This window comes from Mesoplodon mirus (genome assembly GCF_964341445.2).
Source record: "Mesoplodon mirus genome assembly, chromosome: 7".
NCBI classification, from domain to species: domain Eukaryota; kingdom Metazoa; phylum Chordata; class Mammalia; order Artiodactyla; family Ziphiidae; genus Mesoplodon; species Mesoplodon mirus.
The window spans coordinates 101,761,769-101,777,630 of record NC_138983.1 but is presented as its reverse complement, the minus strand read 5'-3'; the positions used below and the strand labels follow the sequence as shown (position 1 = coordinate 101,777,630).

The window sequence follows — 15,862 nt, the reverse complement described above, 5'->3', positions numbered from 1 at the left end:
TAAGCCCCCTCACACGGCCTTTCTTGGCCTGGTCTTACTGAGCGGCCAGTCTCTCCCCACATCCTGGCTCACTATGGGCCCTCTGGTGATACCAGCAAGAGGGCTCCCTGCATGTCAGTTCTCACCTCCTTCCCTTGGCCCACGCTGCCCTTGCTGTTTGTCCTGCTCTTACTCTCCCAAGGCTGTTATGTTAAGTCACCCTGTCCAGGTGGGAAGGATCCACTGAAAATGCACATTTGAGTAATTACTGCATCACCTGAGTCTCTAGCATGTCCCAGGCACTATGACGCTTGCCAAATCCCTAAAAACCCCACAAAGCGGATATGCTATTAGTTGCACTTTGCAGGTGATGAAGCTGAGGTTCAGAGGTGAGCAACCATGACCAAGTACCCTGTACGTACCAGAATATCAATCAGACTGGTCAACGTATCCAATAAAGCCAAACATTAGTCTGATCAGTACGCCTAGATGCAAGGCTGTAAAGGCGCAAACTATGTCCCAGCACGAGAAAGAGCAGTGCCAAGTACCCCAGCAAAGAAGCAGTGTTCATATCTTGCTTTCTTAATCGAAATAACTGCACATCAACCCACAATTTCCTACTCTGTTAATAGGAGAAAAATACCAATGTGCGTTGTCCTGTAAAACTACCTTAAAAGAATATGTATGATCCCGAGTGCTTTAGTAATGACCCCAAATCACCATCATGAAGTTGGGATACTTCTTAAAACACTGCAAGTCTTACACACTGGCATATAGAATCTGTAAAGTCAGTTCTTTGGGTAATGATGGTAGATAGAAGTGGCCCAGAAGGACGGAAGACAGAAAATAGAGCAGAAACTATTTGTCCAGAGGTGACAATGGGTCATAGCCAAGGTTCAAGCATTACGAGGGAGGTGGTGAAAATAGTAATGGGCATAGAGTGTAATAAGTCAAGGATATCTAATGTAGTTGTGGCTCGCAGGCTCAAGAACGCAGGCTCAGTAGTTGTGGGGCACGGGCTTAGTTGCTCCGCGGCATGTGGGATCTTCCTGGACCAGGGCTCGAGCCTGTGTCCCCTGCATTGGCAGGCGGATTCTTAACCACTGCACCACCAGGGAAGCCCCTCATTTACTCTTAATGCTTCCCCCTGTTGAGGACAAACAGGAGGAAAAAAGAAAGGGCAGGGCTTCCTTGGTGGCGGTGGTTGAGAGTCTGCCTGCCAGTGCAGGGGACACAGGTTCGTGCTCCGGTCCGGGAGGATCCCACATGCCACCGAGCGGCTGGGCCCGTGAGCCATGGCTGCTGAGCCTGTGCGTCCAGAGCCTGTGCTCCGCAGCAGTAGAGGCCGCAACAGTGAGAGACCCACGTACCGAAAAGAAAAGAAGAAAAAAAGGCAATAGCAAGGTTCCAAATGAGCTGAGAATTGACCTTCTAAAAGGGCTCTCAATCTGGCCTCTGGTAGATGTCTGTCGGGGTTTCTGCCCAGCCTAGACCTTCCTCAGGAGAGAAGACGTTTAGGGCTTACAGTGGGCTGACTGGTGGCCCCAAAGATCTCAGGCTCTAATCCCTGGGACCTGAGAATGTTACCTTACAAGGTAAAGTTTTGCGGATATAAGGATTTTGAGTTGAGACTATCCTCGCCCTAAGTGCCATCTGTAAGTGTACTTATAAGTGAGAGACAGGAGGAGATTATATACAAAGAAGAGGCGGAGGCAGTGACCACAGAGGCAGGACTAGAGTGCTGCACCTACAAGTCAAGGGATGCCAGCAGCTTCTGTGGTTAGAGTCTTTTGAACTCCTTGGCTTTTCAGCTCCTAGGCTGTAAGATTTGAATCCGCAAATGCCCCAAGGAGAAAAGCTGCACCAAATGTCAAGCTTGCGTCTGTGTTTCCCTTCTCTCCAGAACTTGGCCCACATGTCTTGGTGTCTCTCTAACATTCAGATGCCAGAGAACAGATGTTTTCTTACTTTATCCAGGTTTTCTAAAATTTCTTTAGACTTCACCTGATCTTATGTTATTATTGAACTACCATCTCAATTACCCCTAGGAAGAAAGTTTACAATTTTTAGAGAAAATGGAACCCTGGTACAGTGTTGGTAGGAATGTAAACTGGCACAGCCACTGTGGAAAACAGTATGGAGGGTTCTCAGAAAACTAAAAATAGAACTACCATATGACCTCGAAACTCAACTCCTGGGTATAAATCCGAAAAAAACAAAAACACGTGTTTTCAAAAACATGTATTTGAAAAGATACATGCACCCCAATGTTCAGAGCATCATTATTTGCAATTACCAAGATATGGAAGCAACCTAAGTGTCATCAAGAGATGAATGGATAGGGGCTTCCCTGGTGGCGCAGTGGTTGAGAGTCCGCCTGCCGATGCAGGGGACACGGGTTCGGGCCCCGGTCCGGGAAGATCCCACATGCCGTGGAGCGGCTCTGCCCGTGAGCCATGGCCACTGAGCATGCCCGTCCGAAGCCTGTGCTCCGCAATGGGAGAGGCCACAACTGTGAGAGGCCCGCGTACCGCAAAAAAACCACACAAAAACCCCAAAACAAAACTAAAAAACACCCCGTGGGTAGTCAGAGGAGAGGACCGTCATAGCTCATCCCCCTGTGCCGTGTGCCAGGCATGATCTGAGCACCTGTACACATGTTAACTTATTAAAATACTGCTAACAATCCTATCAGGTTGGGACTACCATCACCCCGCGTGCAGACTGAACAAAAGGAAACAGAATATGGTGTCCTCCTTGTGTTCACAAAGCCCGTTAACTGGCAGAGGCAGGACTTGAAGGCCACAGTCCGGCTCCCGAGTCCATGCCATGCTTTACAGCCTCCAACTTCTCACGCTCATTCCTAGAGCCACCTGGGAAGGAGGAACCAGGCAACTAAAGACTGGGTTTGAATCAGACTCCACGTCTGACCAGCCGCGTGATCCCGAGCAGGGGGCCTCGCCTCTCTGAGTCTCAACCTGGCTCCCTTGCAAAATGGGCACATTAATGGGAACGTCAGCCTTCAGCAACGCTGTGACGAGTATCAGTGTAGCATGTGTGAACGGGCTTTGTAAACTCTGGAGTGTTCTGTGAGGTATAAACTACCCTCTATTCTCATTAGAGGGAATTCATTTCATAACCTGCTCCCGGCTCTTGAACTTTGCTGTGCATCCAGTCAGTGCTGGATGATCTGGAACCAACAGCTGGTCTATTTATGGCTGAAAACCCACAGGTCATAGGAAGACAGCAGCACTGGAGCCCCTGGGTGGCCACAAAGATAAGGTCCGTGTCTTGAGGACCGATGACATGGTGGTCACTGAAGGAACAGGCCCCCTCCTGCCCCTTCCACTAGTGACAACTGAAAACCTTGGTTTCCCCAACACCCCGATCCAAGATCAACCCGACTCTGCCCAATGTTGGAGAAGTACCGGCGTGTCCTGCAGGCCTGACTGGCCCCCTCTGACTGTGTGTTGCCTCCTTCCACAGATCAGTGCCCTACAGCAAGGCTACAACCAGGTGCTGTGCCAGACCCTGTCTGAGAGAAACTTAGAAATCACCTCCCTGAAGCACGAGGCCGAGAACTTAAGGAGGGAGGCCGCCATCACGTCAGGTGAGGCCCTTCTGCATTCAGGCCCCAGAGCTTCTGCCCTCCCCCTGCAGACATCACCAGTCAACCAGCACACCTGTGCCCGTGACATGGGTGCAGCCTCAGGGATCACCCGTGTCGGTGCATTAGAGTTCTCCCTCAGTGGAGGTTTCTTGCCACCCAGTTCCGAGGGCAGGGCCTGGTAAATATTTGAGAGAATGGTATCTCTTGGCTACAAGGTCTCCTGAGCACTGGCCCCACCAGGGAGAACACAGGTCGCCTTGTGGCTTGGGTGGTTCCACAAAGCAGCCTGAGTGCAAACTAGAGCGTGGACAAAATGGGGTCACTCCTTTAAGGCACCCATGGTCTCACCCATTTCAGCCGAGTGCACTTGGGCCCAAGGGAAACCATTTTCTAATTTGATCCGAGGTGGTTCCCTGATAAAGGGCTTGGGTTGGGAGAGGGGCAGCCAACGCACAGCTGTGGCTGAGCTTTGATTCCCTGGATTCCTTCATTGCTTCCACATGTTTCTTGAGCTCCTACTAGGTGTCAGGCCCCGTTCCAGGCTCCGGGGAGGGAGAGCCAAGCAAGACAGTCAGATTCCTGTACTCACAGATTTGGGAGGGGTTGACAGACAATAAAAGTAAAGGGATGAATAAACAAGCCCACTTCAGAGAGCAGTGCTGCTGTGGAGAAAATAAACTGTGTGTCCTGGTGGCCAGCGCTTCAAGGGGGGAGGCCAAGGGAGACCAGCTTAGTGGGTGTGCAACCATGGAACTCAGGTGGGACTTGAACCCGTGGGCTGGGACTCGAACCCACTCAGAACCCACTATCTTTTAATCGAGATCACGCATCTGGTCTCGGGACTTAATAAAGCTCAGGTTCTTTATGTCTCATGCAGAAAGAATTCAGTGAGAGACAAAGTAAGAAGTGGATTTCTTTAGAGAGAAACACACTCCACAGACAGAGTGTGGGCCATCTCAGAAGGCTAGAGACCCCCAAATATGGGGCGGTTAGTTTTTATGGGCTGGGTAATTTTATAGGCTAATGAGTGGGAGGATTGGGACAACTCTAATATTTTGGGGAAGGGGCGGGGATTTCCAGGAATTGGGCCACCACCCACTTTTTTTTTTTTTTTTCCTGTACGCGAGCCTCTCACAGTTGTGGCCTCTCCCATTGCAGAGCACAGGCTCCGGACATGCAGGCTCAGCGGCCATGGCTCACTGGCCCAGCCGCTCCACGGCATGTGGGATCTTCCCGGACCGGGGCACAAACCCGTGTCCCCTGCATCGGCAGGCGGACTCTCAGCAACCGCGCCACCAGGGAAGCCCCTATCCATTCATTCAAGCAAAGAGCTTTTTACATGTAACTTTGACCCTTTGCAAATCTTGCCTTCAATGCTAACTTTAGAATCCTGACTCTATAGGATAAGATTTCTCAGTATTTGCATGATGTGCCTGTTTCTGTGAGTCAAGGTAAAACCTCAAAGCTTTCATCTCAGGTGGCAACTCAGAGATTCCCAGAGGCTACCCGATAGCTAGGTCTGCATGGGGGTGGGGTGAGAACAGATCTTGAGGTTCCAAGGAAAAGGCACAGTAAGTAATACCTGGTACGTAGTACCATACCCAGTTTGGAGCTGGTGAAAGGCACTGCACGAGCTTTGGGATCAGACAGACCAGGGTCCAATCCCAGAGCTTTCTTTTATTGTAACTTATTTGGCCTCCATTTCCCCATCTGTGAAATGGGGATGACAAAATCATTTTGCGAGAAGTGGGAGGCTGGTTTTCGTTGTGCTCTTCTGCCTCTGCCCGAGGTCGGCTGCCTGGCCAAGCCCTCTGCATTCGTTTCCCCCAAGCAGAGTGTCTTCCCAGGCATGTGCTATAGCTGTTTAATGTGGTGTGTGTGTGTGTGTGTGTGTGTGTGTGTGTGTGTGTGTGTGTGTGTGTTGGTGATGGGAAGGGGATGCAGAGCTGGTGCTAAGTAGAAGGAGTCTGCAAAGACAGCACCTGCTTGGCTCTTCTACCTCCTGAAATGCATTTGGATGATTTATGTCCCCGTTTCCCCTTCCTCGTTGACCTTGGAATGAGGTCCCTTCTCCTCTAGAATGTGCTGGCCAATAGCACAAGGGTTCGTCACCACCAAGGGTACTGCTCTTGTGAACATTTGAGATGCCTTTTTTTTAATGACATACATCATGTGTGTTAATTTTAGAAAAATAAGTAGATGACATTGAGAAGAAAAATTAAAAAGAGAGGAGAGGAAATGCTACCTTGAGAAATCAGTGTTAATATGTTCATGTCTGTTTTTCCAGTCTTGTTTCTATATATTGCCTAGAAATCAATCAATCAATCATTTTATAGTTAATTTATACTATGCACATTTTTTAAATTTTTAAATACTTATTATTTTTCCATTCTAATAAATCAACGCTCTTATCATTCGTCTTAAAAGCTACATACTTTCTCCTGGATGTACCCAGTGTTATAAGTGGTCTGCTGTTCTAAACAACACTTGGGTTGTTTCCTCTTTTTTTGTTTTCTTCCACTGTTACTGACAATTCTGTGAAGAGCATCCTTGAAACTACAGATTTACTTATTTCTCCAGTCATTGTCCTTAAGGTACATTCCTAAAGTGGGAATTGCTGGGTCAAAATAAGGCACATCCATCCTTATGCCGTTAATGCCTGTTGCCAAGCCGCCCTCGGGCAAGACAGCTCCTTTTACCCCTCCACACCAGTCGGGGCAGTTGTGTCTTTGAGATGCAACCTGCACAAGAGCCCTAAGATGGACCCCAGCTCACTGGCTCGGCCCCCTCCACCCTCACCAGTCACAGCGTGAAAACATCCCAATTCCTGCACCCTAAGTACCCAGAGTCTACAAAGCTGGTTTTCCCCTGCAGTGAAGTTTGCTGGCTTTTGAAGAGGAATTTAGACGCTCTATTCCTCAGAACTCATGAGAGGCATGAACTGGGAACAACTGCAGGATCCCGTGCTCCCATCACACAAATGGTCTCGCCTCTCAGAATTCAGAGGTGTGATTGGGTTATACAGCAGGAAACACTCCTGGGCGTGAACACAGGTACTTGGGACCCCCAGCCAAGCCCCCGTGGCCTTGTCCTTTTTCTCCACAGTGCTCAGTGCTGAAAGAAGAGTTACAGAAGGAAGATGCCCAGAAGGAGAAGTGGGAAGCCCAAGAGAAAGAGTTAAAACTCTGCAAAACCGTGCGTTGAACCTCCTGACCCCTCGGTGTCCACTGAAAGCCTAGATTGTGGCCTTGAGGATTTTGGAGTGGTTCCTTGGCCCATTAGCTAGCAGAAGCTCTGGGGCTTTCTGGGTGTTTGTCTGTTAATGTAGTCTCCTAATTCTTTGATTTGCTGGCCTCAAAGAGATGGGTGAAAAGACCATGGAAAACACACTCTCCCCAGATTTTCTGGGCAGTTGGCTCAAGGCCCCTCATCAGGTTTCCCCTGGGGAAAGGGACGGGAGGTGGCCACCATATGCTGCTGGAAATTCACCGTGGTCCCTACCCCTGGACTTGTGATGCCCAGACTTTCATGATCCACTGTCACAAGTTTTATCACGGCCCTGAGCACTGTTATTAACACAACTCTTCTTGAAGTATTTTTACTTAAATACATTCAATTTTACAACAATTCATAAAAACAAAATAAAAAGCAAATGTATCACTGGCCTTCTATGGAAGGTGAACATAAAAATGAATACAATGAAAAGATGACCACTCAATGTAAATGTTCACCCCCTGTACCGGCCCGAACCCTCGTGCACATCACCAGGCATACGTTTTCCATCCGTTGGGAAGCCCGGTGCCTGGGCCGGGGGCAGGATACGTGTGTTCTTCTCTCTGTCAGGAGCACACTTCTCTGCCTCAAATGAGAAAAAAGAAAAATGTCATTGTTCTTTTCTTCCAAACTGTGCCCATTGTGTCTTCCAAACAGCCCTTATTTAGATTGAACTCAAAAATATACCCGAAGGAAAGAGATTCTAATGAGTGGATAGGTATCTTGTACTGTTTAATCCAGGATCCATGCTGATCTTCAAAAGAAACTCAAATTTTCCCTCACCCAGCCCTTTCATTGCATCCATTGAAAGAAAGTCTACTTTGCCTCAAAGATGTGGAATTGTCCCCCAAGGGAAGGAATGAAGCGAATCCCAGACTAGGTTTCTTCCTTAATGAACCGGATGAAATGAGTTGTGAAGTTGACTTCCCTGTTGTTGGAACTCTTTCAGCAAATCCATGACATTGAAAAAGAAATGAGGAAGCTCAGGGTGGAGCTGAAAAGGAGCAGTACCGAGCAGAGCCTGATCTCTATGACGCTGAGGGAAAAGAGCAAGGTATGGCAGGGACAGGTCGGCCTGGGAACCACTCTGGGGCAAGCACTCCACCTGCATCATCTCTGTTCATCCTCACAATGACCCCATGCGGTCTATACTGGTATTAACCCCACTTTACAGTTGGGAAAACTGAGGCTCACAGAGGTGGAGGAAGTTATCCAAGTTCACTTGCATAAAGTAGTTGTGGCAGAACTTGAATCCAGGTCTGCCTGACTCCAAAGCTCCTGTGTGTAACCACAACCCTAGACTGCCTTCATATCTTAATTGTGAAATTATCTAAGAAAGAATTGATCCATTAAACCAAGTTTGCCAATGATGTTGTTCCAACTTAAATTCTCATATTGATTTTTTTTTCTTTTTGTTCCATCATTGAGAATGTTTTTAAAAATCTCAACATGTTTGTCATTTGTGTGTTTCTTCTTTTAATATGAACGATTTTTGCTTTATATATTTTGAGGCTGTGTTACTAGGTGCATATAAATTTAGAATCCTAATACTTCCTGTAGAGCAAAACTTTAGATCATCATGAAATGTCCCTCTTCATCTCTACTAGTGTTTCTCCCTTAACGTCTCCTTTGTCATTTAGCTTCACCACTGGCTTTCTGTTTGTTAGAGTTTTCATGCCATATCTTTTTCATATGTTCTCTGTCAATTTTTGTCTTAAGGTTTAGACATATGCCTTCAGATAGCGTATCATTTTTACAAAATCCAGTTTGACAATCTTTGACTTTTAGTCCATTTATATTATGTAATTACTCGTGTCCTGGGGTTTAAATCTACCTTCTTGCTCAATACCAGATGTACCATCTGTGGTATGTTCCTTTTTCTCTCCTTTCTTGCCTCCTTCTGAGTGGATGGTTTTCTCTTATTCCACTTTCCCCCTCTATTAGCTTGGAAATATTTCACTTTTTTACTATTCTTTTAGTAATAGTAAGACAATAGCTTTCATCCTTGACTCACCAAAATCACACATTAATTAAGTTTTTCACTCTTCTACTATTCTCTTAGTAGTCATCCTGAAGACTATAATGTGCATTCTTTTTTTTTTTTTTTTGCGGTACACGGGCCTTTCACTGTTATGGCCTCTTCGGTTGCGGAGCACAGGCTCCGGACGCACAGGCTCAGCGGTCATGGCTCACAGGCCCAGCCGCTCTGCAGCATGTGGGATCCTCCTGGACCGGGACACGAACCCATGTCCCCTGCATCGGCAGGCGGACTCTCCACCACTGCACCACCAGGGAAGCCCTGCATTCTTAACTTACCAAGAGGCAATAGTAGTTGATAATTATGCCCTTCTCCTTGACAGTGCAGTGAGTTTCAAACACCTTAATTTCACTTACCCCCTCCAGATTTATAAGCCATTGCTGTCATTTTCTAAACTCCTCTTGATGCTTAAAACCCCACAAGACATTATTAGTGTTTTTATATAGTCAGTATCATATCCACACATTACCCTTACTGTTGCTTGTCTTTTCTGCATCTCTGATCACCCACCTGGGTTCATTTTTCTTGTGTCTGAAGAATACCCTTTAATGTTTTCCCTCATTGTGGCTCTGCTGATGACAAATTCTCACATGTGCCTTTGTGTCTGTCTGGAGATGTATATTTAACCTTCATTCTTAAAACACATTTGACTGCGTATTGAATTCTACAATGGCAATTCTTTTCTTTCAGCACATTAGATACAGCATTAGATATGTCACTATTGTCTTGTGGCTCCTATTATTTCTATTTAGAAGTCATCTGTAAGCCTAACTATTGTACCTTTGCATAATCTGTCTTTTTCTCCGGTTGCTTTTAAGATTGTCTTTTCCCTTGATTTCCAGCAGTTTTATTATGGTTTATCTAGGTGTGGATTCAGTTTTATTTACCTCGTTCAGAGTTCGTAGGGGCTTCTTGAATCCCTGGCTTGGTGTTTTGCCTTAGTTCAGGTGCTTGGGCTCTGTACCACACAGGCAGTGGGAAGCTACTAAGGCTTCTGAACAAGTGACTGATGCAGTGACATTCGTGGACAGTAATCAGGGTGAAAATGGTAGTTACAATTTCTCACGTACTAGGAGTTACCTTGAACATTTCATCTCTTCATCTTCACAACAGCGCTGTGATCTAGAAATCATCCTCTCCATTTTACAGATGAGAAAGTCAAGGCTACTAGTTACTAGTAAAGTAACTAGCCCAATGGCACAGTCGGTTTTGTCTGACTCCAGGTTCGTCTGACTTCAGTGACGCTGGCGTAGCAAACAGCCACATGCTACTGTTTACACTGAAATTAATGAAAATTAACTAAAATTTTTAGTTCAGTTCCTCCGTCACACCATCCCCATTTCGAGTGCTCGATCCCCAGATGTGCCTGGTGGCTGCCGTATTAGACAACACAGCCTCGCTCAGAGCACCTGTATCATTGCAGAAAGTTCTGTTGGACAGAGCTGCCTTACAGCTGGGTAACTCTCACAGTACCGTTAAGATTGCACTGGAAGAAACTAAACTCGAGGCGAGGAGGCCACTTGTCACAGTCCAGCTTGCATGTGAGAGGGGTTGGTGGACAGGCGTGAGACCCCCGAGTGTGAGAGAGGGAGCAGGGCGGACGCTGAGGGTGACTCTGAGGCTTCGGGACGGGAACGGGGGCTGTTCATGCAGAACACAGACAGGGGCAGAGTCCAAGGCTGGACTTGGCTTTTGCAGCACATGAAAAAGGCTGCTGACATAGAAGTCAGAGCATGTTTAGACCTGGGAGAAAACTAAGGCCCAGAGAGCTTAGATGACTTTTCCAAGGTAACGGAGCTGGGTAGAGGCTCTTCCACTGGACCACACTACTCAGAAGAAAGCTCTTAAGGGCTTTTCTGGGTCTTTTATTACATCCCTGTGATCCCCCTCTTCAGATCCCTAAAAAAAGCAGCCTGTGAATTTCTTTCAGCACAAAAACTTTCCATTTATTTACGAGAGTTTGCCTCATTTCCTGTTAGTGCCAGGGCCCAGGGTTCAGCAGGTGCATCCAAGAATTGAGCAGCTGCGAGGCCTACACTGGCGAGCCAAGGGTAGCGTGGAGCACTCCCAAGCTTACTGTGCGTTGACTGTTACCTAAGCAAGGGGGGAGAAGTAGGCAAGCTTCTCCACTTTAAATGCCTTCCTTTGCAGGCTGCAGTTCTTAATAGACATTGCTTTGGCAAGCCTCCAGAGAGGTTACCACCAGTGAGTGTGCTCAAAGTGGTGACGACAAACAGTTATGATAATAAACCCAATCATAACATGTCCAAGTACCCATCACGAGTTATTAGAACGAGACTGTACGGCGGACATTCCCGTCCACCTTTCATAGGTTACAACAGTACTTAACACTCTCACAGAGCCCTTAAGCACTATTCCAAACATCGAATCCCCACAATGACTCTATGCAGTGATACTAGTATCATCATCCCCATTTGACAGATGAGGACACTGAGTCACGGAGCAGTGAAGTAACTTTCCGAGTGTCGTACGGCTTGTTAGGGACCGAGCTGGGATGGGAGTGTGTGGTAGAACATAGTTGAGCCCCGGGTGCAGAGCTCGGCCCTTTCCCATAGGGGGCAACTCCCTGTGAGTTTGCCTCCACCCTGTGCATGCCTGTGACCCCTGCTGCTGGGCTGCAGCTGTCCCTACCCCTCAGGGACTCCGCCACTGCCATTAGCCCACCCAGAAGAGTTTCCCCAGAGGGCATGATGATCACATTAGCAGCAAGCCCTCGGTTTCATCATCCTTTCAGGTGGAAGAGAAGCTTCGGGAGGATTCCAGAAGGAAATTGCTTCAGCTGAAAGAAATGAGGAACAGAGCAAACCTCATTAAAGCCAATTTGGAAAGGGCAGTAGGTCAGGTAGGCGTGCTGCAGAGCCCCTTCACGGGCCCTTGCTCTCCACGCAATCCCGCACCCAAGCGGCCGGCAGGGATGAAAGAGGAGGAAGACGGCCTGCCTTAGTTCACCCGCTTATTTTCTATACGAAGAAGTGTCTAGAAAGAACTAGAGCTGAGATTCTATCTAGATCTAGAGTCTGAGCTCTTAACCACGATGCTCTACTACTTCGCTATTAGTTACTAAGCTAAGCATCATTTTTCTGTGTTTTGAAGAAAGTTTCGTGAACCTTTGTCCCGCCCCCAAAGGTAGTGGAAATGACTCCTGCGTTAGTCCTGTCCCCCATCAGCTGCAGTTCCCCTTCCCCTCATTTCAGATGAAGATCAACAGTTCTCGGGAAACTCAGCAGTATTTGCTGCAAGAAGAGTTACGGCAGCATCTGGCAGAGAAGGAGAAGCTGACCGAGGAAAGACCGCAGCAAGAGGAGAAGCTGAAAGCCAGAGTCAAGCGGCTAATGGCAGAGAAATCGGTAAGGTGGTCCCCGTCCTTCTCTTTACTACTGGAAACTGATGAAATGGGCTTTCCTATGAGAAACAGAGGGCACGTACTTAGATGGAGGAATCTCAGCAACTCCTTGTTGGGAGCTAAATTAATTAAAGAGGGTGAATGATGTAGGAGGAATTAACATGAAGCTTGAATCCTAAAACTCAGAGATCAACTTGAAGATCAACTTGAAGAGGCAAGGTTATTGAAATGTCTAGAAATGGTACTTTGTTTATATACCGCAGCTGATTTTATTGATACAAATCCCAGTCGTTACTGCGGGTCCTGGTTTGTGTCTCAGTGAGTGCAAGACCAACCAATAGTATTTCAGTCTTTTGCTTTCTCTTCATGCATATCAGGGGAAACACATGGCCAAAACGGCTACTTACTTTTCCAGAAACCAGCCAATTAGAGGATAGTTTACAGTGGCGCATCTCAACTCAAAGCTGTCCACAGATCATATGGGGATGTTGTTGAAATGCAGATTGTGACTCAGCAGGTCTCGGGTTGGGGGAGCCTGGGATTCTGCATTTCTGAGCAGCTCTCAGTTGGTACCGATAGCACAGCTCTGCAGACTACATTTTCAGCCACAAAGTCTGAGAAGAAGGTTTTCCCCAAGTTGGCCGATAAGAACCACCTGGGGCTTCCCTGGTGGCGCAGTGGTTGACAGTCTGCCTGCCGATGCAGGGGACACGGGTTCGTGCCCTGGTCTGGGAAGATCCCACATGCCACGGAGCGGCTGGGCCCGTGAGCCATGGCCGCTGAGCCTGCGCGTCCGGAGCCTGTGCTCTGCAACGGGAGAGGCCACAACACTGAGAGGCCCGCGTACCGCAAAAAAAAAAGGGAGGGGGAGGGGGCTTTTTTAAGGATATAGGGGTGAGTGCCTCATAAAAACTGGGAGCTGAAAGAGAGCCTGGCCTCGAAATAGAACTGGTAAGCCATCAGATCTCAGGCATCATCTCTTTTACACACACACAAGCATGCGCACACGCACACACAGGCCGTATCTCCTCTCTGTGTCTCTGTGTGGCTCCCCTGATCTCTGCTCTCTCCAGTCATGTGACAGGAAGGAATGACCTCATGGTCCCCCAGTTCAAAGGACCAGCCCAGGAAGCAAGTAGCATCTTAGAGCCCATAACCCCAAATCCTGGGAGTGACCATCTTAAAAGCCCAGCCCGTGCCAAGTGCCCGATCAGCTATGACCAGGGACAGAGTCACACACATGGCTGCCTGGATCCAGGAGTAGTGCTCAGAAAAGGGTTAGACAGACCCCCTAGAGTATGCTGCATTTTACCCTCCTAAGACATCAGAGACATAAGGCATTCAGTTCAGTAACAGCTTTTCCAGAGAAAGTCCATCCCAATGAAATTGCCTATCATCAGAAACTCCTGGTTCAAAAAAAGATGCAAATGTCAGAAGAAAACGTTATCTGTGTATCTGGAAGAGTGTACACCAAAATGTGAATAAGGTTACCTGTGGGTAGTGTGATAATGGTGGATCATTTTTCCTTCGTTTTGCTCACGTCTATGTGTGTATATAAATATTTTTTACAACAAAGATTTTATTTTGAGTAAAAAAAAATGCCATTTGAGAAATAATTGGGGATCTCCCTACAATTATAGAGTTTGGGCATTTGTTGCTCTTGCTTGTTGTAGGTTGGAGCCAGAAAAGGCACCCCAAAGATGGACCAAGGAAGGGAGATGCTGAAGAGAGAAATGTCCAGCAAATCCAGCCAGAGCCTTCTGTTTTCTAAACCTGGTGGAAGGAACTAGAAACGTCGCCCCGCTGGGCCTCGCATGATCCTCCGTGAGTCAGTGTAACTCTTCTGCGTCAAACTACTAAGATGCTTTTTTAGGACATTAAAGGTTGCTACCCTAGTATGTTGCTTCCTAGACTGGTATTTTGCACAATACTGTATTTTGGAGTGTGTGAGGAGAGGGGTTCTTTTCACAGATATTATGAATGTAAACATACACAGGCATATGAAGAATAAGTTTGAAATGGTAACCTCAGGGCTGTTGGGGCCATGGTATAGTGCATTTATATCTGAATTTATTATAATAAATGTGAACAGCAACCAGTTTTATCGCTTCCATAACAGTGAGTCATGTTTATATGGCGCTCTGCGGTGTTCAAAACACTTCTCGTCTAATCCTCTCTCAAGCCCTGGGAGGTAAATAGCATTATGTTCCCCATTTTACAAATGAGGAAGCTGAGGCCCAGAGAGGTTAAATGGCCCGTCTAAAGTCACACAGCTAGTAAATTCAAGAATTGGGTCTGGAACCCAGGTTTCTAACTCCATCTCACGCTGCCCATTCTGCCGCACCAAGACAGCCCAGTAGGTCAAGTCCCAGGCCATCAGGACAGACCAAGTACCCAGTCATCAAAGAACACACACTGCCCAGGTGGACACACCCCTTTCCCGTGGTGTTTGAAGAGACCCTCACTTTTGCCTTCTCTCCAGCCATCTGTTCTCTCCCTGCCTTTCTTGTACGGCCAGAGACCACCAAACAAAACAGGAGGAAGAGCCAGAAGCCATGAATATCATTTATTTTTTATTTTTAAAAAGCCACAATAAAAGTATTTTGATATTTTAAAACCAAATACATTCTTTATACTGATTAAAACTAGAAGGAAATGGGAAAAATGATTTGCATGATCTTCCACTAAAGGTACTTCTTACACAGTGAGAAGGGTGAGCATCACCTGACCTTAAAAATAATCTTGAAAATCCCAGCAGTTTTCCATAAAGAACATATTACTTACACTGTACCATATCCCCAAAATCCAAAACAGCAATCTCCAGCACCAGAAAAGATCACTTGGTCAGGCAGTAGTTAAGTAGCTGGCTCATGTTTGGAAGCCAAATTGTGTGGGAAAAAAAAAATACTTTGGTTGAATACAAATATTTGAATTTGCATAAGTTAAATGTAATGCCTATGTGACTCCACTGTATTTGAGATCTTTCAAAGGACGTGTTAATCTTTATCGTATCAACATTGCAACCCACAATGGCAATGTCCTTTCTTCACTCCTTGAACTAGATGGTTCTTTAGGTGTCTCCTCAGCCACACACCCCTTTCTCTGAGAATGCACATTCCCCAACCAGGTTTACCCTACCTACTGCTGCTCTCTTGGCCACACCTGACTGGCTGATCAGTAGATAGTCTACCCAAGCCAGACCAATCAGGTTTCTCTTCTAACCCAAGCTGGGCCAATCAGCACCTGTGCCCTTGATATTTGGAAGTGGGACACGGAGTTACCACACAGGTCATTAATGGCCCGGAGCTGAAAGTCTTGATGCAGTTCCCAGCTGGGGTGGCCATTTCTCCCACTGTGTTTGGAGAAACAAAGCCAGTGTTAGAAAGAGATGGCCAGGATAGATAAGCAACAGGTAGAGACAAGAAACCAAGACCCAGGGAATTCCCTGGCCGTCCACCCTGCGCTTTCACTGCCAAGGGCCCGGACTCAATCCCTGATCAGGGAGCTAGGATCCCATAAGCCACACTGTGTGGCAAAAAAAAAAAAAAAAAGAAGAAACCAAGACGACCCCCAGAGAGACAGTGCAGCAGACACTACA

General features: G+C 47.0%; 2 protein-coding genes and 1 pseudogene across 3 annotated transcripts in view; all 3 read left to right on the top strand.

Moving 5' to 3' along the window:
• Nucleotides 1-15,862, top strand: part of LOC309808912 (centrosomal protein of 78 kDa-like) — an 823,590-nt pseudogene that overhangs the window by 171,375 nt on the left and 636,353 nt on the right. The window lies entirely within an intron of this gene.
• LOC309808097 (forkhead-associated domain-containing protein 1-like) overlaps nt 1-15,862 on the top strand; it is a gene marked incomplete at its 3' end in the record, with an annotated part of 108,360 nt that overhangs the window by 84,266 nt on the left and 8,232 nt on the right. Inside the window, exons 3-4 of the mRNA XM_082628098.1 lie at nt 3,466-3,589; nt 6,695-6,744. Coding sequence (XP_082484224.1) covers nt 3,466-3,589; nt 6,695-6,744 — 174 coding nt within the window. The remainder of the gene's footprint in view (nt 1-3,465; nt 3,590-6,694; nt 6,745-15,862) is intronic.
• LOC309808098 (forkhead-associated domain-containing protein 1-like) lies at nt 379-14,573 on the top strand (the record flags this gene model as incomplete). The annotated part of the gene is made up of 5 exons (XM_082628099.1): nt 379-393; nt 6,695-6,784; nt 7,812-7,916; nt 12,116-12,268; nt 13,938-14,573. The coding sequence occupies 5 exons, from the start codon at nt 379-381 to the stop codon at nt 14,052-14,054; spliced, it is 480 nt and encodes a 159-aa protein (XP_082484225.1). The 3' UTR covers nt 14,055-14,573.